Source organism: Chelonoidis abingdonii, chromosome 24 (assembly GCF_003597395.2).
Source record: "Chelonoidis abingdonii isolate Lonesome George chromosome 24, CheloAbing_2.0, whole genome shotgun sequence".
In the NCBI taxonomy this organism is placed as follows: domain Eukaryota; kingdom Metazoa; phylum Chordata; order Testudines; family Testudinidae; genus Chelonoidis; species Chelonoidis abingdonii.
In genome coordinates, this window is record NC_133792.1 from 19,613,152 (window position 1) to 19,636,856 (window position 23,705).

Sequence of the window (23,705 nt, forward strand, 5' to 3'; positions counted from 1 at the left end):
GGTGCGCGAACCGCCCCTTAAGGGCGGCAGGGGCCGCCCCTTGGCGGCCTGGGTTTAGTTCGGGGCTGATTTCGCCCGGCTACGAGGATCCCCGCCGGGCACCCCCGCCCCGGCCGGCCGGCATGGAGCCGAGCTGGCTGCTGGGGGGCGCAGCCCTGCTGCTGCTGCTGCTCCTGCTGCTGCCCGCGCTCCTGGCGCTCAGCCCCGCCGCCCACTTCCAGCTCAAGATCGGCTTCTACTGCGTCCTGTGCGTGGTGGCCTCGGCGCTGGCCGTCCCGCTCTGCCTGCTGCGGCACGGCGGCCGCACCGTGCGCAACATGAGGCGAGTGCGGCGGGAGAGGGGCCGGTCCCCGAGCCGGCTGGGGAAGCCCCCCGCGCGGTCTCCGGTGGGGAGCGGGGCGGCCGAGTCCCCGCCGGGCAGCCGGGACGGGGTGGGGGGAAACCTGCTGAGCGGTGGGGGCCTTGGTTGTGCCCTTCGGGGTGCTGCTCACGCGTGTGCCCCCCTTGGGACCCGCCAGCTCCCCTGCCCCGCTGACCTGCTCTGGCACCTGCTCCCGGGCGGGGGGAGCTCAGCACTTTAAAGGGGGCTTGTTTGCCAGCCGGGTGTGACAGGGCCTCAGAGGGGCGCTTGTTAAAACTCCTCTGTGCCGCCTGGCCTGCTACCAGCCTGTCTGCTTGTTTGGGGTGGCAGCTGTTGAAAGGCTGCACGCCCTCTCTGTGCCCCAAAACTAGCCCGGTGTTGTAACCCTGGCGTTGTCCTCTTCCTAGACCGACTGTCCTCCCCTTCCTTCAGCGATGGGCCCCATCCAGTAGTCATGGTGCTGCAATCCTTTGCTGTCAGAGCAACAGCTCGCTCACAAATCCTGTCTTGTGACAGCTCGGAATGACTTGAGCAAGAGGAGACTAATACAGGTGGCTTACAAGCCTTGGTAGCAGGCAACACTTGGAGGAGGAAGAACTAGGATGTTAATGCTTCTTCCCCTCTCCTGCCTCTTCCTTAGAGGCTTCCAACCAAAACGCTGACAGCTTTTAACTGCCGGTTAGCTACTGTGGGCTACTGAACTGTGGCCCACTTACCACAGGTAGCTTGCCAAGGGATGTCAGGCCACAGGGTGCTGGCTCTCTTCCTTTCCAGCTATTAAACTGTATTAGAAGGTGTGGTGGCTAAAAATACATTCCTACCCTTGTTTGTCCCTGTAACCAATTACTGTTGCAGCCCCAAGGATGTTAAAGCTATTGCAAATTGGCAGGGAGGTGACCTGTGTGGTTATGAAGGAGAGAGCTCCATGAAGTTTCTATTAAGATGTGATCTGCACTGTAAACATACTTGGGAATCTTTCTTTATTATTAGAATGTCCTCTTTTCTGCTTCTTACATGTGTAGTAGTTTTGTTTTGAAGTGAGTGTGGATTTTCTGTAGGTTTAATGCACTCAGTTGCTAGTTGGAGAACATGTATTAGTTAGACAGAGGTTTTCTAAACACTGTACTCCTCGAGCCGTTTTAATCTGTTCAGTTTTTTATCCACCTCATTGCCTACAGTCAAACACAACCGACTGAGTGGGGCGATCTGTTAGATTGAGTAACTCGTCACTTACTTACACAATAGTGCACCTGATGACTGAAAGTGCTAAAGGAAGATGTGATAGCTGGGAAGTCACTTAATGTATTTTTTTTTCCTGGTTTATTCCAGTCTCTAAAGAAAGCTAGTGAGCTGTATTCGGGCCTAGGTAACCTGTGCCAGTTGGCATCATGACTTGTTTTGCCTCTGCTTAACAATCTTTCCCAACCTGCATGTAGCTCAGATACCCCACTTCCTTGTCCAGACCTGAAGAAGAGCTCTGTGTAGCTCAAAAGCTTGTACTTCATTGGACCAGCTTCTGTTAGTGGAAAAGATAAAACTTCTGTTTGTATTACGGCACCAGTGCTACACTTAGAGGTATGCGGCTCTGATTCTGACCATGTTCAGCCCTGCTTGGGGTGAGGATCTTTGGGAAAATGCTTAGTCATGGGCTTTTGAGAACACTTGGGACTTTCACAGCTGTAATATCTTGATCGTGTTCACTCTGGCACTGCTGAAAGTGGTGTTGTATAGAGTCCAGGCAAGCTGAAGATGGCTGTAGAACTTCCTATCACTGTCCTGATTTACTTGAGAGAGAGATCTTCTGACTAAACAAGTGTCTTGGTGGAACTAGCGGGCGGGGTGGGGAAGAAGCAGGGAGGGCAACTGAAAAGAGACTCTATGTTACCATTTCCTGTTACAGGCACATATGTGCCCTGACCACTTCCCAGAAATCTACAAATGTGAAATATCCATTGTGGTAGCAGGGAGCTAAGGTGCAGGTGTGATGGATTTAGAGCAGGGATAGTCAATTATTTTTATTTTTTCTGTGAACAAAAAATAAGTAAATATTTTTTGAGGTCTGTTCAAAAGCATCTGGTTGTCCAGATTTAGTGCTCATTTGCCTATTGACTAACCCTGATTTAGAGTGGCTGTGCAATAATGAATGACTACTGTATGTTGCCTGGGTTACTGGGATGCTTAAATATGATAGTATTGGTTTAGTTTAATGGAGGGCTGGGGTAGGGAGAAACAAGCAGGAAGGGGAGAAAATGGCTAAAGACAAGCCACTTCTTACAAACACTTGAGTTAGAAGATGATGCCAGGACAGGAAAAGGCCTGAGAATACAGGCCACTGGAAGAATTTACAAACGCTGTCAGTGATGGGGTGTATTTTGGCAAGCCAGACTGGGATGCAGGAACCTGCTAAGGTGTCTGTATTAGCTAGGCCTACCTAGTTACCACCAGGGGATCTTTCAGTAAGATAGACATGCTGGTAGACTTTTGAAATCTAAATGCTTTGTTTCTACTTAAAACCAAGTATTGTTTATATTGCAGAAGGCTGTTTTGTCACCGTAGAATCTGTAAACTATTGGTCCTACACCTTCAGAGTCCAGCCAAACACAGTCAAATCTGCAGGATAAGAATGGCTGATAGACCGGCCCCTAGGTAAGAATGGGAAAATTGTGGGATTCCACCCCAGGAGAGGTAAAGGCAGGAGGCTAAGGCATGAGAGGTGCACTCAGACCAGCAAGTGTTCAGAGGTGCAGCTAGTCCGGTAACTGACAGTACTGTATTGAATTGGAGCAGGGCCACAAAGCCTCTTCCTCAACAGGGAAATACTGTTGTAGAAATTTCCCTACTGTTGCTAACCCCATGCTGACTCCGCTTGGCTCTATTGGCAGTCTTGCTGTCAAAGGGCTGCTGGCTTTTTAAACAATCCTTGGGATACCTGCTCAAGCAAGGTTAAATATTCTTATTCCCCAAATATGTCCATGTACAGTTATAGCTGTTGCTTCTGAAAGAAGTGTGTCTCTTTGCTCTTGTCTGTATGTTGGAGCATGGCCACCAGATTCTGCTTCTGTTATCTCTGTGGCAGCTTCATTTTTATGTCAGTTGCCATAGGCATCTTTCCCCATGCCTCCCCACTCCTCATAAACTAGTTTAATCCATAATTGCTGCTGTTTCACTCTAGTGTGAGGGCGCTTCTGCATTGTGGTCATATGAGTTTAATTATAATCTTGTGAGCAACCAAAAGGGTTTTCAAAGAGCAAACACAGATTTATCCTGATGCTTAAAACTGTCATTTTTGTCTGTTAACTTTCTAAAGTATGTAGCTGGAAGTGCTGTCTTCTGAATAAGGTATGAAAACACGAGACTGACCGGTAGGTGTCTAAGCTGACCCTCTTCTGAAGTGTAGGGATGTTAACCTTTTGGAGTCCTAGCCAAAGTCCAGTAGGTACATGATGTAATCTGGGATGCAGCAGCAAGCTACTCTGTGTTGATCTTGCATATGAGCAAAATGACTTGATTCAGAATGGTCTTTTCCCTGCATGCTTCACATCTGTATTTTAAATGCAAAGTTGTAGCTGTCAAAGCAGTGCCCTGATAACTGCTGTGTACCTTTTCACAGCAGTGGCCTGCCGTGGCCAGAGATAGGAATAGTCCACCCAGTGTTCCCTTGAGCTGCACATAACAATTCCTGCATCCTTTGTGTGCGCCTCTTAAGCCGTTCATAGTGCACAACAACAGATACTGGTCTCACAAAACCCAGGAACCACACTGCATGTTGTCTGCTGGCACCTGACTTAGCTGTATATGTAAACAGCCAATAGATGTCTCTTACAGAACACTAGTCTAACAAGAACCAATATTATTTGGCTAAAGAATATTTCTGCAAAAGTATATACAAAATACTTTAGCTGAGGCTACGGAAGGGCTTGTAGGAACCACCACAAAACTGAAAGACATTTCAATCTATTGAGAATATACAACTGTCCTTTCAAAGCAGGCTGAAAGTGTGCTTGATACAAAAGTACTTCTATAAAAGCAAAAACTTCTTCTCCTGAGCTCTTGCTGTTAATCTTGCTACCATGACCTCTCTTTAGATCTGGAGGAAGGAAGAAAAATCTAATTGTACTTCATTTGACCTCCAAGGCAGTGTTCTAGTGTTGTCAAAGCAACCGCTGTACTTGAAGGGAAAGTCACGCTACAAGTAGATGTTTGAAAATTTCCTTGGGTCATTGACTGTAACTCTGAATCTTTCACCACTCTCCGATGTGTATGTTGAGATCCTGGCTTCTGTGTGGCCTGTCAAGTTTTTGTTTTGTTGATCTGTCTCTCCAAAGTTCTGTTGCCTTGATAAACAGCCAAAAGGGTTCTGTAGCTATAGGTAAAAAATATCAGCACATTGGGGAAATGGTCTTTATGCTGTCCTAGCATTTGTAGTTACAACACTTGGTCTGAAGACTTTCACTTCAGAAAGACACCACTATTCAAGGGCTTTCCCTTCTCCAGCAAGCATTCTTTGGAGAGCTGACTGACTTATCCTTGTTTGGCACTGCTGTCTGTCTGTCAGTATACCGCCCGCCACCCAAACATCTCAGTTACTCTGGTCTCATTTCCCTTGCCTACATGTGTGAAGGGGAGAGGTGGGACAGGGAAGCAAAATTGCAGTGCAAGTTTGGTGGGAGGGTCAAGAGCCTGCACTTCTTCCGATCACTGGAGTGATGGGCTTGGCCTTCCCGGGTGAGGGGTGGGTCTGAAAGATTTTTTCACCCAGGTGGGTGGGGAGTTGAGGCCAGCGAGAATAGTGACTTGCATAGCAGGAATGCAGGCAAGAGAGTGAGCAGAGGACAGAAGTAGCACATGGGGAAACTGAAGACAAGGTGTAACTATTACGATATCCAAGTATTGTGCTTCCTCTAACTGTGTTTAGGATGGGGAATGTGGTGATTCAATGCATGTAAATGTATACAAATAAGCTGCTGTCCTCCACTTCCTGGGATATTGCCAGCATGGCCCTGCGTGCTGTAAAGGCTATACACAACGGACCTAACACATTTCTGCGGTTACAAATGCCCCTGAGAAATGATCCAAGTAGAACTGTCTTTCATGGAGTTAAAAGCCCAGTGGAAGTGATTCCATTAAGATTCAGAAGGTTATAGAACTGTGTCTCTTGTAGTTAAACTACACAACGGTGCCCCTTTAATTGTAAATTATCAGAGGGTAGCTGTGTTAGTCTGTATCCACAAACGACAAGGAGTCTGGTGGCACCTTAAAGGCTAACAAATCTGCCCAAATAAATCTGTTAGCCTTTAAGGTACCACCGGACTCCTTGTTTAATTGTAAATGTATATTACACAAGCAGCATGCTGGTGCAAGCAACTGCTGCACTAGCTGCCTAGTGGTGGTCCTACATCCCGGCAGGCGTATGATGACTTGCTTTGCAGTCTATGAACTCTGAATGTATTGTGCCGTGTTAGCAGGGTACTTCCCTCTGAGACGTGCCAATACCCTGGCTCTCTGATTGTACATGATAGTAACTCTCATCATTGAGCTTAGTCTTTTCATCCAGAGTATCATGCTTTTTATAGATGTGGGGCACAGAGGCTCTAAGGACTGCGAAGGGTATGTCTGCACTGCAATTAAAAACCTTCAGCAGGCCCGGGCTCTGGGGCTGTTTAATTGTGGTTTGGGCCGTTGCCTAAGCTCTGGGACCCTCCCACCTCACAGGCTCCTAGAGCCTGGAAATCTACACTGCAATTAAACAGGATGGCAGCCTGAACCCTGTGAGCCAGAGTCAGCTGGCCCCTAATGGGCCAGCCCTGGGCACCCAAAAAGAGTTATTGTCAAGTGTGGGAGTGGAGCCTAGGAACTCGAACTCCTGCTGTCCGCCAGACGACACTGCCATCTTTGCCTACCCTTCTTTTAGTAGGGAACCCCTCTGCCATAATGCTACACCTAGAGGCAGGGCTGGTTCTGGGGTCCAATTATTGTGGGGGGTAGGGGAGATAAGTGGGTATTTTGGGGCCCCTGGGTATCATGAGTTAAACAAACAACCTTCCAGGACCCCAGGGGTGGCAGGTAGTGCTGGGCCTGTGTAGAGGCAAACTGCCTCCTGAGGAAAGCTGGGGGCAGGAGACAACTCATGGCTTTAACTTGTTCTGGTTAGAACAAAGGTCAGCTTATTTTGAAGTCCAGCTCCACTGAGGCAGATTGCACATGCTGAATGATGGACTTTTTGGCATAGCAGCTTCCCGGATAGTATGTGAGTCAAGTCCCTTGCTGGGAGGGGGAGAGTATCCATGTTGTGTCTCCTGTTTGGTGCCGAATATGCTATTGCTGTAGATAAGGGGCTGCGCTGACCTGTCCTTTCTGGGAAAGGCAGGATGCCAGGCTTTACAGCAGAACTGGAAGTTAGTTTTGGGGCTGGTGTGTTGAGCACAGCTGAACTCTGGTGTGTGTGTGTGTGTACGTGAAATAGTTCTGTGCCCTGGAATTTCTGGAAGCAGTTAGTACCTAATTCAGCTCTGTGTTTAAGCCCTGATCCAAATGAACTGAAGAAGTGTGGTCTGTGCACTCACAGAAGATCTGGATTAAAATTTTGGATTATGGGACCCAAATGTCTGCTGGGTTAATTCTGTACTCAGGTGCCAGTGATTCCCCAACTGCTGTCTTCAGGTAGCTGCACTGAAGTCAGTGCAGTTTCTTCTCAGTCTCCATAGGTGGTAAGAAAGGTAGGGGTGGGGTGTGCGTGCGCATGCACACGTATGGGAGGGTGGAGGGGTCACAGTATGGGGAGTAAGTGTGTAGATTTTGGCTTTTAACCTTTAGCACCAGTCTCCTGGTATATCCCCCTGGCCTCATTCTCTAGTCTCTGCACCTAGACTAATGGATTAAGGTTTAACCTGCACTGATGAAAGTTGACTGAATGATGTCTGCAGCTCAGAGATAGCCGTGGCAGACTTTATGGCCTGGTACAGAGATCCTTGCCCCAGCTGCTGATTCAGCTCCTGGTTCCATAATGCCAAACCCAACATGACTGAGAAGAGGTCACTATATGGCAGTGTGAGGCTCAGATGTCACTTGTTACACAGCCGACTGTGAAATCTCATTAAAGCTGCCAACATGTAGCCTGCCCCATGAAATGCATCCTGCATTGACGATATATTTTGGTACCTAAGGGGATGTGTGCACTGCAGTTAAACACCCGCAGTTGGCCTGTGCCGACTGACACAGGCGCATGGGGCTCAGGCTATGGGGCTGTTTTAATTGTGGCGTGGAGGGTCTGCACCAGAGTTCTGGGACCCTGCCACCTCACAGGGTCCTAGAGTCCGGGCACCAGCATTTATGCTGCAATTAAAGAGCCCCACAACCTGAGCTCTGTGAGCCTGAGTCAGATGGCACAGGCCAGCTGCAGGGGCTTTAATTGCGGTGTAGACATACCCTTGGAAATACATTGTCAGGTCTCTGATAACATGTTGGCTGACTAATTAGACTTAATGTTTTAGTTTCACAATCAAGTGTGATTGTTGAGGCTTGTGAAATCCAGTCTGGTGGTCAGGAAGCTTTCTCTGGTGAGTGTCTGTGACTTGTGCAGAATGTAAGCGTCTCGTCTTAAAATAAGAACTTGGACTGTGGCATGTAGTGTTGGAAAGAACTTTACAAACCTGAAGTGAGCACACCTGATCCAGTGCAGTTTAAACACACACATAGCAGAGACCCTGGAGTGACATCTGGGATCTGAGGAAGCTGCAGCAGGTTGGCTGCTCTTTCTAACCCTTTGGGCAGCCTTGAAAACTGTCAGGTCAGTTTAGTACAGCAGCTACTCCATACGACTGAGCACCAGCAGGGTCAGGGACTGAAGGAAGACCCAGGATTTATCTATACAACAGACTACAAAGCCTGGACCGTGTAGCTGTGCTGGCGGAGACCCCTAGTCACCCCACCTAAGGAGTGGAAATAAAGGAATGCTGTTTCCTATGAGGCTTATGACTCTTGTAATGCTGTCACCACATGTACTGGAGGACCTCCTAGCCGTAATGCCCCTCCTCTTGCCTGATTAGTGTAGCTGAATGAGTCGGGCCCTGTGTGCTCTGGCACTGCTCCAGATCAGTACGTCACCCCTTGTGGTCTGAGCAGTTTTAGGACAACCTCTTCACGTGTTGTGCAACTTTAACCTTTCTCTTACCACATCAAGCCACCCCCTCATTCTTGCCAGTATGTGCCCTTAAGTAATGTGTAACCAGCTCCTGCTGCTGCTTTCTGCAGAGCCCTAGTTTCCAGAGCAGTGACCTCTCCTCTGGTTTGGAGATGGAAGGGAGGTGGGGTTGGAAATTGGGTCATTCTCATGGCTAGGATAACTGGTGATCCTTGTGCTGACTGCGTCACGTTGGCTCTCGTAACCTCACTACACAATCCTTTTGATTGTGTGCCTAGAGTGAGACAAATGGGCTAAACCTTTGCCTCTGATTTCTGCAAAGAACTAGTGAGTGTGTGTGTTTGGCAATTGCTCAGACCGAGCATGCACAGTCTCCTGTTCGTTACTCTTAGTAGTAAAATGATCTGTCCAGAAGCAGACTTGAATGCAGTCTGGGTTGGTAATCACTGGAAGTTTGTTTGTGTGGATGGAGCACTATCTCATTCGGACACTCTGAGAACCAGAAAAAAGGAAACCTACTTTATTTGCAGTTTACCAGACCAGCACCATTAGCTTCATCCTGGAGGCCAGTTGGTTTCCTGCAGGCCTGTCCTTGGGCCGTGATTTGCTGTGGGTCGATGTTCCTGGTACAAACCACTCCTGCAGCTGGCAGGAAGTAGGGCGTTCTCCCAAGTCTTGGCATAGATACTGTGCAGGGTAGGCTACGGGCATCAGGACTGACCGGCCCTGCTGTGTTGGGATCAGTGCTATGCAGAGGTGCTCACGTTTTGTTTCCTGAGCTGTGTCTGGTAGATCAAGGACTTGAGTCTCCTAGCACCAGTCCTGCCAGTATCAAACCACATTGGGTGTTCTGCTGACCTGACTGGTCTGGGGAGTGAGTGCTGTCCTGTCAGGGACTCCTGCTGCCTTGCTCAGCATCTCTCTAGTAACTCTAAATCAATAGGATTTAGTAGTAATGCAGCAAGAGAAGTTGCCCTCTCCTGACCTTGCTTCTATCTAGGAAAACAAGTAGCTGCTGAGTCGGGCTAGTCAGACGTTTCAATCAGCTTTAATAGAAAATCATGTTTTGACAAAATGAGAATCTTTGCAGAAAGCTGCTGCTGCTTCTCGTTTTGTTTTTTGTCAGAAACAGCTTTGCCTGAATCTGGTGTTTTGACCAGTTGGACTCTTCCTGTGGGAAAACTTGAACATGTGAAAAATTGTCAATTTTCTGCAGAGGAAGAACCCATCATGACCAGCTCTAGTGCTGGCACAGTGCCCCATGTATTCTCCCTCGAGTTGTCTGCTTCCGGTGTCCCACTAGCTAGTTGTAAAAGCCCCAGTCTGTCCAGTCCAAGCCAAAACTACTTGCAGAGTTATCTCCAATCTAGTTGGACTCTGAATGAAACTGTACTTTCCTGAGGGTGCAGGGGCTGGGAGGAACGGAGTGGTCCCCTCCCAGAAGCCATGCTGTAATGAAGAGAATCCAGGTAGAGAGGGAGAAGTGCATCGAGGGGTGTCCTAGCAGATAGAGGATGTGGACTTGAGAGAACTGGGTTCTGTTCCTGGCTCTGTCCCTGATCTGTTGGTCCCAGGCCTCAGTTTCCATATCTGTAAAATAAGGATAATGCTGACATCCTTTATAAAGGGTTCTGAGGTCTACAGATGAAAAGTACCATGTAAGAGCTAGGTGGAGGTGTTAGGGAGGAGAGAACCCTAATGTGTAGCATGGACAGGGGTGCTTGTGACCAACTGCAGGCCTGGTGGCTTGTGTGGCTAAAACTCTGCTAGTAACCATGGCAACTCACTCCCTAACAGAGGTCTAGCTTGGGACATGGATGGATGGTCTTATGTTTTGTTTCCTATGGAGAGTAGGAATTGCTAGCCTTGTTTATAATCTGCTTTAGCCAGCTTTCTGGGCAGAGCTGGAAGGTAAAGCATCCCGGAGCATGCTGCTCTGTGTGAATGCCCCTGGGCTGTGAGATAGAAGGCATTCAGCCAAGGTAGGCCCAGGAGGTGGGCGCGGCTGTGCAAACAGTTGTGCTGACAGAAGATGCTATGTGAGCACAAATGAAACTGCAACCTTTGCCTGGTCTAGCTAAAGAATTGCTGCTTCGTGCCGATGTCAGCCAGCAGGAGCTTTGGAAATGGCCCTCTTTTGCTGGGGGTGCTTATTAGAGAGTGAAAATGCCCAACTCACGCAGTCTTAAGCCAGATGTGCAGGGGAGGTGGGGGGAACTTCAGTCTCAGCAAGTGGGGCTGTGCCAGGCTGTCTGGCATGTTCAGGAGGAAAGGGAGGAGAGCAGCTGCTGCTGCCCATGGTGTGAGACGGTCTGGTTATGGTGTTAGCTCCTTGTGCCCCCAAGCTGAGAGCCACAAGACACCCCTCTCTTTCCTTCCCCTGCCAGCATTAGGGGAGCATGAAATACGCTTATCCCAGGTTCCATACATGCTGTCACACCTTCATCTTCCTCTCTAGGCAGCAGTACCACCCCCCCCCCCGCCCCACCTGAAACAGCCAGTATGTGGTGGCCAGCTGATCTCTGGGCTCCACACTCCAATTCTGAGCTCGGGGAACCCTGGCCCACCTCTTTGGCTTCTAAGCACAGATCCAAACACACATTCTTAAGCGGCGTATGCATGACAGTGTGAGATTCTCCAGCACTTAAACACTAAAACAAAAGCAGCCCGCGTTCAAGTTTTTTACACACACACCCATCTCTTATTCCCTACATCTGCTGAAGGAGGCTGTTAGTTTCTAGCATGCTCCCAACAGAGGTGCTTGCTTCCTCTGCCTCTCTGATGGGGATGCCTACTGACTGCTCCATGCCCTGACCCCCATAACTGTTATGCAGGAGGTGTAGGGCTGAGCATTGGAGCAGGGCAATGGGGGGTTTATTCACCACAGCAGGCTCTTTGCATAGGTCCTAGCACTGTTTGGGCAGCTCATCTCTGTGGTAGCTGCTGAGGGCTCCCAGCCCTGTGTCGTTCTGTTCGTCCCAGCCCTGTGGCATGCCGGGAAGAGGGATGGGAGGCTGGCAGTTGGAAGTTCTGGCTTTTACCTGCTAACCTTAATCTAAACAAAACTCTGGCATGGCACTTAATTCCATAAGGGCTCTTTAAACTCCACCCAGCTGTATGAGTGGTAGGAGCAGCACTCTAATCTCTGCTTGCTGGCAGGGAGCTAGCATATGTCCTTGTACGGGGTGGGGTCTTGGTTCTTGAGTCTGCACATGTCACCTGTCTCTGCTCCATGGAACTCGCTCAGCAAACAGCCAAACTCTCACTTTGTTTACTAGAAACTAATCCACCTGTTTCCAGATTGAAACCAAGGGAGCCAATTTACAGCAACAACAGTGACTGCTTATGCTGTAGGGCGCTCAGCCCGAAACAGAGTCACATCATAAGTGCTCAGCGCAGTCTCTTGTCACTGGGTGCTGAGCTCTCCTGGAAACGTGGCTCCCGCCCTAAAGTGCCCACAGTCTAAAGCAACAGGCAAGATGGAGCGTGTTGGGGAAACCCAACGGTGGGGCTGGCATGGCCCATCTGCAGCAGGTTCAAGAAACCACTTTTCTCTTGCCAGAACTTCTGAAGCAGCTCTGCCCAGTGCAGCAATGGGGTTTGCACGGCTGGACCCCTGTACCTGTATGGGGAGCCCCACTGAAGACAGTGGTGCTCCCTACAGATAGGGAGCTCTCCTCGGGGTTCATTGTGGGATTGGACCCTTGCTTCTTTGTCAGGAATCACTGGCCAAGATGGCACTGAGAAGGATCCCAAGCTGCTCTATGCCTTCCCACAAAGCTCCTTGGAGTGAACATCTCTCCAAATCAGTTGCATTAGGCTGATATCTCAAGTAGCATTACATAAGGGCTGATGCACCATGGCTAGTCATTGTGCATGCTGGAAGATGGCAGGTGGTGAATCTACTGAACTGGTTCCTGTAGTGGGCTGTTTCGCTAGAGAAAGCTTTTCCCCTGCAGATGGCAGTGTCTTACAATGATGGTACAAACAGAGGTGAAGAGAAGTAACAAATATGACTTCCAGAGTGAGTTCTACAAAATCCTGTCATTCGTGTGTTTGATCAGTGAACTCTGTAGATCACTTGTTGGCCCTTCACTTATATGGGCCGTTCAGTGATGTAGCTTGGACTGAGAAAGTCAAAGCAATTTCCCAGACTGGGGAAGAATGTCGCACCTTTTTGGAGTGCAGCAGGCCTGCGGCAGAGTGCTGGTGTCAGTGGGAGAGCAAAGGGTAGTTTGATTGACTTGCCTTGGCACTAAAGTGTTCTATGAGGGATTCACTGCTTCTCTGCACACCTCTGATGTGGGAGGGCAACTGTTCTGCAGAACTGTGTGCTGTACTGCTCGGAGGAAGCTGCTCCAAAGATACCTTTGCATAAGACCTTGTGGGGGGAGGCTGTTGATGAGAGTGGGGTTATGTGACAACTGTTTGGAACAGGAATTGAAGGACATTACATGTTCCTGCCCCTCCTAATAAACTACAGGGCAAATTAGGCAGCTTCCAGCTCGTGCAGGGACATCCCAGGACATGTGTGAGGGCAGGTAAATGAGGGAAGTGTTGACCCCTTTTTTTTGGTCCTTAAGCCTGTTCCTCTGGCTTAACAGATTCTTTCTGCTGTGCTACTGCTGCGTCTTCCACACAGTAATGCAGACACTATCAACTCCATGAGACCTGCTGGCCTCTGACTTCTCTTCTCTCTTCTATGCAGAATCATCAAAAATATCGTTAAGACCTTCAAGTATATTTATGGCCTGAGATTTGAGGTGAAAGGACTGGAGAACTTCCAGATCGAGAGGCCATGTGTCATCGTGTCAAACCATCAGAGCATCCTGGACATGATGGGTGAGTTGTTTGGGTTGGAAAAGAAGCTGTCCCGTCTGAAAGTGAACTATTGGGTGCACCTAGCTTTGCTGTTTGGGAAATCCTGTGCTTGTCCCAGATTTGGAAGTCTCCAAGCCTTGTAGGCTCCAGGAGACCTGCCTGTATGTCACAAAGTGCGTCAGCCAGTTCTGCCTACAGGAATTGCCACGTGTGGTGTTGAAAACTACAGCAGTGTCTTGAGGGGAGAGATGCACAGCGTAATGGGGTATTGGGTGAGCAGGGAGGGGTATTCTTGTGGTTCAGGTGCTTTCAACAGAGCAGTAGAAGAGCCTGGTACATAGCAATCTAGGTATTGTCAGACTGGATCAGAGCCAAGGTCCATCTAGTCCAGTGTCTGGTCCATGACTGTGATCACCAGCAATTGCTTCAGAGGCAGATGTAAGAACAGCTGTGAGATAATCAAACACAGGCACATGAGGGATTTGGTGTGACTTAGAGCAGAGGTATGAGTCCTAGTCTGAACTGTCACTGACTGGCTGTGTGTCCTCTGGGGAGAAGAATGTGGCTGCCCCCCCCCCCACAGCCCCAAGCATAAATCCCAATCTGAACCTAGTTGTCCAAAATGTGGGTGCTAGCATAAATCCTCTAAGCTTAATTACCAGCTTAGATCTGATAGTGCTGCCACCAGCCAGATTTCCAGTCTCTGGTGCCCTCTGGTCCTCCCCAAACCTTCCCTGGGGGACCCCAAGACTCAGATTCCTGAGTTTACAAAAAGGGAAATACCACTTCCTTCCTGCTCTTTACCTCCCCAGATTTTTCCCACCCTGGGTACACTAGGAGATTTCCCTGCTTCAATTCCTTGAAACACAAACCCAGAAGATTGTGTCTCTCCCCTCACCCAGAGGCTATGCAGATTCAAACCTAGTCAATCTAACACACAGAGATTTCCCCCTCCTTCGTTCCTTAGCCTAAACCAGATAAAAACTCAAACAGGTTTTTAAAAGAAAGAAAAGGACATAAAAATGTTCTCTTGTATCGAAGGTTGACGAATATACAGGGTCAATTTCTTAAAAGAAAATGAATTAAACAGCCTTATTCAAAAAGATATACAATAAAACATTCCAGCAACTACACACATGTAAATACAAAAAACATATAAACCTATTGTTCTTCTACCTTTTGTACTTATACTTGGAAACGAAGATTGTAAAGCTGGAGATAGAAATCACTCTCATAGCAAGAAGGGCACAGAACAGGAGAGACAGAGACAAAGACACACACCAAAATTCCTCCCTGAGCTTTGAAAAATCCGGTTTCCTGATTGGTCCTCTGGTCAGGTGTTTGGTTCCCTTTGTTAACCCTTTACAGGTAAAAGAAACATTAACCCTTAGCTATCTGTTTGACACCCCCCGCCCCCTTTTCCCTTCACCCATGCTCTCTGGTGATCCTTGCAGGATACTTGTTACTACAGCTTGCTGAGGCTCTGAGCAGATTTAGCTGTATCACCCCAGTTACAGGCATGGGTCAAATCTTAGCCTTCAGTTTAGTGGAAAGGTACTTCTGCCCTTGCCCTGAAGTAAAGGCCAAGGTCTCCCCATGGCCTGATATAAAAGGCAGGCCAGGCAGTGAGGTATGTGGAGTGGCACCCGGAGGCCATACTTCCACTTTCTCCAGGCTGGGACAGTAACTAGATACTGCACTTCATCCTTCCATAGGTAAATAGTCCAGCTGAAATGCCTCTTGTTGCACTGTCTGGCTTGCCAAGGGTTTGGTCATCTTAATAGATGACATTAGCATGACAGGGGTAGTGAAAGGGTTTTTGTTTTTTGTGTTTTTGTTTTAAAATAACCTCTTGACTAACCAGAAAATAAGCTAGTGGAGCCCTTAGAGCGAAGGAGGAGACTGTGGTACACCTCCTTTCTAGCTGCAGCCTGTCTGCTGGCTCAGCAATTGAGACTACATTATTACTATTCATCATAGTGCCTTAGAAGTCTGTCATGGACCAGGAATCCATTATGCCAGGTGCTGTACAAACACAGCTAGAGTCTAGGAAGGAACAGATGATCCAAAGATGGTGATGTCGTAGCCCCATCTTACAGACATGGGAGTAAGCAGGACGGGTCTAAGGCAAAGTGAGGAGTGATGGCAGAGTCTCCTACATCACAGCTCCTTGCTCCAGCCATTGACTCCTGCTGCCACCCTGTAAGTGCATGTATAAAAAAACTACCTTTCTGGGCTGCAGCCCCTGTTAAAGAGGCAAAGGCTCCCCTAGCTGTGGCAAGCACATGGGTCCCTTCTGCCATGCTCCTGCTGCAGAACCAAGGAGGCCCCTGAGGCAGAGCCGTGGAGGCAGGCCCCAGTCTCTTTAGTGTCCAATACCTGAAAGCTGCTGAAAGACACATGGTGGTTTGCGAGCCAGCGATCTGAATCAGCAAGGGATCATCTCTGCAAAGCTCTGCCTGTACATGCAGCCTGTTGCACCTGTTTGCTCCGGGTGCTTGTCAGCAAGCCTGGGTTGGGTCACTTGTACGCTGCCGAGCTGGTTTGTGGGTGGAGAGAAGGGTGTTCTTGTTGTCACAGCTTATTGTGGGTGGGCTTCTTACACTCTCCCTTTGCCTGGGGCTTAGGGTTGATGGAAATCCTCCCAGATAACTGTGTTCAGATCGGCAAGAAGGAGCTGCTGTACACTGGCCCTGTGGGCCTGATAATGTACCTGGGTGGCGTCATCTTCATTAACAGGAAGAGTACGAGCAGTGCCAAGACAGTGATGTCCGGGGTTGTCCAGACCATGCTGGATGAGAACGTGAGTACGGTATATGCCAATGGGTTTTTTGAGTGCTGGGCACTGCTTGCATCTGTTGGAGTAGAGGGCTGCTTGTGCTGGAACATTAGTCAGCTGCTGGATTAAAGAGATGGGGGAGGGTGGAATACTATGAACTGTTGTCTGACCTCTAGTACCTGGTGGCTAGCGTAGACTTCAAATGCCAGTCCTGGCTGTAGCTGTATCCCACAGCAAAATCTTCTGAGGGGTTCCAAACTAGGAACAGAGGCATGCAATCTATGATCTGACCTAGCACTAGAGAGGTTATGTGGGTTAATTCTACAGCTAACTTCTGGTGTGCCGACAAATGGAATTCATGGTTTATCTCCCCGTCTTACAGGTGAAGGTGTGGATATACCCAGAGGGCACGAGGAACGGGAATGGTGACTTGTTACCATTCAAGAAAGGAGCTTTTCATATCGCTGTACAAGCACAGGTAACGCTTGTTGGCTTCTTTCGCAGGCCAAAGCACTAAACAGGCCTTCCAGTGAAAGGTCTATCTGTGGTGACCAGATACTGGCAACGTGGGATTCTTTAGCAGTCCAAAATGTCAGCATAATAAATGACACCCAGGCCCTTTGACGTGAACACTGTCTTCAGAGCACCCAAGATAGTAAGCTGCAGAGAGAGGGAGCTTTCTCACTGGGCTCCCAGAAATATGCGAGTCTCCTTGGAAAATGGCACCTGAAACTTTTCAGATAAATGGGCTTATGGGGACATGGGTGGGGAACAGAGGGATTATAAGGGACTGCCCTCCTAGGTGCATGGGGCAGAGATGATAGCTAGCCAATACCATGGTGTAGGTGGCATTCTTCTCCAGAACAACCCCATGGAGCATCATCAGATTCTGGTTAACTTGGCTCCTTCTGCTACTGACTTGCTATATAGCTTCTAAAGTCATAATTCTGAGCCGCACATCTAGCCTGCAATAACATGGGTTAGAACCCGCCTTTGTCAGTTAGATCCTTCCTTTATTCAGCTGAATCACTTCCTCAGTGATGCCTGCTCTATAGTGCATGATGACCTGGTAGGTGCTGTGGTGTCTGTTGTTTAGCACAGTGCAGGTGGGGACTGATTGATTAGTGCCATGTCTTGGAAGAAGCAAGATTAAAATGCGGTTCAATACATACAAATGCTGCACAATTTATACAGGCTGAGGTCTGGATAGTTTAATTTCCAACTCCGTAGTGGTTGGTTAAATGAGTTTAATAAACTGCAGCATGGTATGTTCTACAACTGAAGATCAACTTGTGTCTGTCTTCTAAAGTGGCCATATTTTGTGACAATTGTACTGTGACTGTTTTTCCTCTTTAAAAGAGAGAGAGAATTGGGTAAAGACAACTTAAATAGTTGCCAGCGTACTGGAAGGGGATAACGCTTGCACTGGTGCAGTTGCCTCCTGAGCAGATACATGGAGGATTCTAGTTTCCTGGGCCACTAATTTAGAACTTTACTAAGTTCACTTAAAGCGGAATAGCCAGACCGTTTTCTCCTGGATTTCTTCAGGCTTAGGAAGTCCTACCAGACTCTAAAAATCAAACACTGCTTCATATCTCATGTCCATTCTGTGTTTGTGGAGGGCATGATGTTCGTATGCAAACAAGCTTTAGTATACCAGGAGCAGAAGGGACCATAACCAACAGTGAAGCAGAAAATATTAAGATTGTAACTCTTAACCTATTTCCTGTATAGTTGTCTCACCCTCCTTGATCTCTAATGTGTGGAGCCTGTGATTTAAGAAGCCAATTCCAGCTAAAGACCACAAATCAATGTATAAATTAGCCACCCAATAACAAGTCATTAAAGATGGATTTCGAGAGACTGGGCTAAGGACAACATCTGAAGTGGTGGCTGGCTTCATTTACATTCTCAGCAAGTCACCAACAGTAGATCTTCCATATTGTGCCAGATTAAAAATAGCTGCCTCTTCTCCATCTTCCTCTGTCAGAGGCATTGCCTTGCTCAGAAATGATTGCAAGCAATGATTCCTATTCCTAAATGTTTAACCAGCACCTGCCCCCTCTTGTGTGCTTAGAGGCATTTGCAGTGAATGTTTGAGCTGCTTATCAGCCTAGGGAATTGCAGGATTAAACATGCTGAGGAGAATGGTGGTGCCAGGCTTTGACTTGGGAGAGTAACTGTGTGCTTAGAGCACCAGCCTGAGACCTCAGGCCAATTCCCAACCCTGCTGCAAGCTCCCATGACCTTAGGAAAGTCACTTGGGCCCCACTCCTCAAAGGTGTGCAGGTGCCTAATTTCCATTGATTTCAATGGGAGTTAAGCACCTAATACCTTTTTGAAGATCTGGGCCTTAGTCTTTTACTCTCCCCATTCTCATATGTAAAATGGGGTCACTTTCTCCTACCCTCTGTATTCGTTGATGAGCCTACAGTCCAAAGTCAGAGTTAGGACTTGTTCTGTATTTGTAGACTACCTAGCACAATGGGGGTTCAGTGTTGGCTGCTGCCATGCTATTGTAATACAGAAAAACCCTTTAACTGCCTGGTGTTCTTTTTCCCCTCCAAGGTTCCGATTATTCCTGTGGTTTATTCCTCATTCTCTTCGTTTTACAATCCAGCCAAGAAGCTATTTATATCAGGTACTGTACTGCTCTGAACCCCTCTTGTTTATGGGCAGACTGCGTGTTTCTGGTTTCCCCGCAAAAGACCTCTGGGCCTTTGTAGCAATATCTCTACACAAGTTGGGGCATAGGGAGAGATGTAAGCACCCTACTGCACTAGATTGTGGGCTGAGGCCTGGTCCAGTTAACTCTCATCTGGCCCAGACTTGCAGTAGATAATGGGCAAAGGAATGGGTGAACAAAGCACCTGATGCTATTGGGTCATGCACAGCAGGCATGTTCTGTCATAATCAGCAGATGTTTCCTGTGTTCTGGCCTGCTTCCTCAGCACATGCAAGCTAGGTCACTGGGTTGGCTTTTTGGCTGACTCGTTATCTCAAGAGTATCAAAATGCACCTGGCCCTGTAAGAGAGAGCACCTGAAGGTCTCCTGCTGCCTCGTAAACACTCTTGTGAGGTGAGGCTGGAGTTTCTTTAATTGCTCACTCAGGAGCTTTTGGCTTCAAAGGAACGAATTGTAATTCTCTCCCCGAAGGACTTCCTGAGTGTTGTCCTAGCTGGGTTCCGAGGCACCTGCTCTGCCCTACGGATGTACCCAGCCTTTGTGACTGTAAAGGGCACCCTGAGAACTGAGGAACTAGGAACTTCTGAAAGAAGTAGCTATTGTTACTTTCCTTGAGTGGGTGCTTAGCAGCCCTGTTGAGTCCCCTAAATGCCATTGTATGCCACAGCGGTTCCTGCTGCTGCAGAAGAGCAGCTGGGGGTATGTGGCTTGCTTGTTGCAACAGCAGGGTCTCTTGGTTTAATTAACCAAAAATAAAATAAACTTGCTCCACACAGCAAAAACCACCTCCAGAGAACAGTACTGCTGGTCATCCATGTGGAGGGTCGCTGGCACTTCTTACTGTCTGGGGAAAGCCAAACAGGACTGCATGGTTTCCACATGAATGTGTGCCCCCATAGGTGGGAGGGTTAAGAGGTAAATATCACCCAGCCAAATCAAAGATGTGATGACTTCAACTCTGAGAGCTAAGTGGCCTGGCCTCAAGTGAAGCACCTTGGCTTGATTGTGGCTTTCAGTGACTGGGACCTGAGCAGATTATTAAGCTACACACCCTCTGGCCTACCTAAAGGAGCAGAAGTAGTTTACTTGCAGAAGCAAAGCTTTAAAGATCAAGTCAAAATATCTTGTTTCAAACTATACTCTTATTGTGTACGTATTAACTCACCCCTGTAATCCCACCAAATACCTCCAAGGATCTAAAGGCTCCCAGAGAGTTAGATCTTATTCCAGGTGGTTCAATTCACTCCCAAGAGTGCGCCTGAGAGAGACTTGGGTATTGCATGTAGAAATGCTAAACCCTGGGTGTCATGTGCCATGTATGTTGCATAACATTGACGTTCATGACACGACGTGTGTCCAAGGAAATTGGCTCTGTTGAATGCTAATCGCTATTTGATTGTGTATGAGTGGGTTGTGCTGTCACAATCCTCTCTAGAGAATTCTTTGTTAGTAACAGCTACAAAAATTACCCTACTTTCTAAAAATGTCACACCGATGACTTTTTGCAATAGACTCTGCCAATAGCCTGTTGGGGACAGGGCAAGGAGTCGCAAGTTCTGCCAGAATAGTCCATTCTTTGAGCATTTCCTGCAATAGGAAGCCATGAATGCTTGGGGTGTGGGTGCCTGCTGCCAGGAACTCCTTTTACACAGCCTTGTGACACATATGGAAACGAGCTGTCCCCACTAATGGCTGTTACAGCAGATGTAGTGGTACATTTAGACTGGATCCTGGTAACTAGCACATGCGAGCTTTGCTATGCTGTCTATGGCCATGTCTGCTGGGCTTCTGGGGTTGTAAAGATGAGGATTATGACTGGTATTTTAGCCATTCTCCACCCTCCCTGTGACTATATAATGGCCAAATGCAGAAAACTTGAGTTTCTTCTCTTGTTCCTAGGTAAAATCCAGGTTGAGGTGCTCCAGCCAATTGAGACCAAGGGCCTGAAGGACGAGGATGTCACGGACCTCACGGAGCGATGCTACTGCACCATGAGGGAGACCTTTTTCAGATTATCTGGCATGACGAGTGAGGCGAACGGCTCAATGCAGGGCCCTCAACAATAGTATTCCCAAATAGCAGGGACTGAAAGGACCTATTTCCATTGCCAAAATATCCAAGGGATTTCTCCCCTTCCTTTACAGCAGGTTTGGGCAAATCCTAAACCTCTGCTTAGGGTAACCTTAGTTGACACACCATTTGTTGGGCCAGTTCTACTGTTCGGTGAATCTCTTTTTGTGGGTTATCTCCCATGGGGAAGTGTCTGCTGCACTCAGTTTATCAAACACCCTACAAGGGCTAGTGAAGGGCTCTTGTCCTGATGTCTAGTGCAGTGACCATTCTGAACTCTTCTGCGAGCTCCTGCCACGCTCAGGTAGCTGGGACACTAGGTGTTGCAGAACACCATGTTAAGGTCCTGGCACTGAGCACTGTAAGCCTGGTACTTGCCACAGCCAATCCATTGGATGCCGAAGACCGTGTAAGGTACATCTTTGCAGCCTCCAAATAATTAAAACTCGCTCTCATCCTGTCCCTAGCTGTTGGTGCTTGAGGAGGTGAGGGTGGGAGCAGTTCAGATGGTGTTGCTCTTGTGGCTGTGCATTCCCAACACTTACTGGCAGGGACTGATGCCCTAGCTGAAATCTTGCTCACAGCTGAAATCCAGCTTCTAAAGTCTCTGCCCAGTGCTCAGTTCCATTCTTCCCAGCCTCGAATCTCACTTTAGACACAATTTGTTTTTTGTCAAATCAACCTGTTTGGGTTTTTGTTAAGACACTAAGCACCTGTGATTCTGCTCAGACACAAAGATGGGAGACCAACCACTCACCCCTTCCTGATGGAATGGCCAAGTCGTAACAGGGAACTGAAATGTGCAGGATGCTCTTACCAGAAATCCTGGGGCAAGCTTTGTACAGATGTCAGTCCCTTGCTCACTCTCCAGACAGAGTGAATTCCCCAGCAGTACTTCTGGCCATCTTGCAGCCTAAGGCTTTCTTCAGGTGGGCCTCTAAACATGCTTCCTTTGGGTCTCTGGGCTAGGACAGGTGGGCCTTATGGGGCCAGCTACTCTTGATGCTGTCCCTTAATGAAGTCAAGTTTGTGTCCACTGAGTGGACAAGCTCCATGCAGACTCATTTAGGGATGGCGTAAGAGGGGGGAACATGGAAACCTAAAACACTCAACCAAACCTGTGGTATAGTGTCTTGGTAGGTTTTTATCTAAACACTTAGCATCCCCATAGAGGTTTGCATTATGGCAGCCATCAGGCTCTCTAAACAAAATCCCTGGGGTTTGTAAGTGATGCATTAACATGCCAAGAACTAAACTAAAAGGATGAGACAACCCCACAAGAGACAGGGACTCTTCTCTGCTCATCCCCATTGTTTTGCATTACAGCCAGCGTCCCTGATTTAGTATATACTCTTGTACTCCACGTGATGGCTTGCCTTTAGGATAGAGCCAGGTATGACGGGCTGAGGGAAGGGTAGATGTGGCACTTCCTTGGTATTTGTTGCAATGCTTTCAGTGCTCAAATGTTTTGTTTAAAGTTGTTTTTAATCTAGGTTTTGTACCTAGACTCTTCGCTGCTGCTCTTGCTTCCTAAGGGCTATACTGTGCTGTTCGACACACTGCACATCGACCAAAAGACAGTGCCTGCCATACAAACATGTCTCAGAATGTTAGCCTTACTAGGACCGTTAGTGTTAGGTGAAAGCCATGGTGCTGGAGATGTAAAACATGCTGGATGGGAGAGGGGTATTATGGCCCTGAATCAATATTTCCTTCGGTCTGAATTTGCCAGCTGGAAATAGCAGCTAGAGGGATTCCTGGTAACTGAGTTTGACTCTCCTCACCCAGCAGTAGAAATATAGAGCTCCTGAAAGGGAGTAACAGCAGAGATGTTTATGCTCCCTGGGGGAGCAGGCCTTGACCATGAAAACTCCCAGGGATTTGCTTAGAGGCCTTGTGGGAATGTTGCCTCAAGTTGACAAAGGCAGTGCATCTCTTCATGTAAAGTAATCTTGTGCAATGCATCATCCCCAAGCCTCCTGCTCAGTGGGTGGCATTGGAGATGATGATGCTGTCTCAATCACGGAATTCCTATTTTTTCTATAAAGGACACCAAATCGAATGCTTAAAAAGCACTAATGCAGAACTGGGAGAAACCAAATAGAGGATGCTGGGAGTAGGTAGCTCCACATGGTTCAGAGCTGCAGCTAGAGCCGTGTTTACAAATGAATATTCGAGCGTCCATCTGTTGAAATCTGATTTCAGTACAGAACCAATCCTCCTGCTCTTCAGTTCTGAAATCCAAAGCAGCACTTTTTTTTTCCTTCCATAAGAACGGCAGACAAAGTGGCTATATCCAAATTCTTGGGGAGATTTCATACCCTCCTGCCCAGCAGCTCCTGTGTAGAGTGAGCAGTTGGGATGGTAGGGTGCTTGTAACGGGTGGATATTTTTCTTTGGCCAAAGATGACTCTGTATCAGATGTATAAATTTGTCTGTCTGTTTATGACCGAAGTGGGAAAAGAGATTGAGCGTGCACAAAGGCAGTTGTCTGCTGTTCTGTTTTTTAGTCGTTTAAACAATGTATGTTTGATCAAATGTACATTCTTATAAAGCAGTTATTTAAATAGAAAGTCTTGTGTGGAGTTTGTTTAGAACCCAGTTTAAGTTGAACTTATTGCCTGGAGGAGCTTTTACTGTGGGTGGGGAGTGTACCCAATATTGTCCATTTTCCCTTTGGTATTTGAGATTCTGTCGCTAGCTACATGTTTGCCCCATGAGCATGGTGAGGTAACGGGCAAAGAGAGCCTTGTCTGGAGCAAAGCTGTAGGCAGTTTCTGCTGCTTCCACTGAAATGCATCGCTATTTACTACATGGATACATGTTAGTTTGTGTACAATAAATGTCA

At 47.9% G+C, this 23,705-nt stretch overlaps 1 protein-coding gene across 3 annotated transcripts; it reads left to right on the forward strand.

Moving 5' to 3' along the window:
• AGPAT2 (1-acylglycerol-3-phosphate O-acyltransferase 2) lies at nucleotides 1-23,430 on the forward strand. Of its 3 annotated transcripts, none has more exons than XM_032767471.2 (6): nucleotides 1-322; nucleotides 13,210-13,343; nucleotides 15,950-16,125; nucleotides 16,484-16,579; nucleotides 18,670-18,742; nucleotides 20,687-23,430. In XM_032767471.2, the coding sequence occupies exons 1-6, from the start codon at nucleotides 123-125 to the stop codon at nucleotides 20,851-20,853; spliced, it is 846 nt and encodes a 281-aa protein (XP_032623362.1). In that variant the 5' UTR covers nucleotides 1-122; the 3' UTR covers nucleotides 20,854-23,430. The 3 variants fall into 3 exon arrangements, with proteins under 3 accessions (XP_032623362.1, XP_032623363.1, XP_074916738.1); XM_032767472.2 differs by lacking the exon at nucleotides 20,687-23,430 and adding an exon at nucleotides 19,259-19,444 and having other exon boundaries at nucleotides 47-322; XM_075060637.1 differs by lacking the exon at nucleotides 1-322 and adding an exon at nucleotides 2,903-3,007.
• The last annotated feature ends 275 nt before the right edge of the window (nucleotides 23,431-23,705 follow it).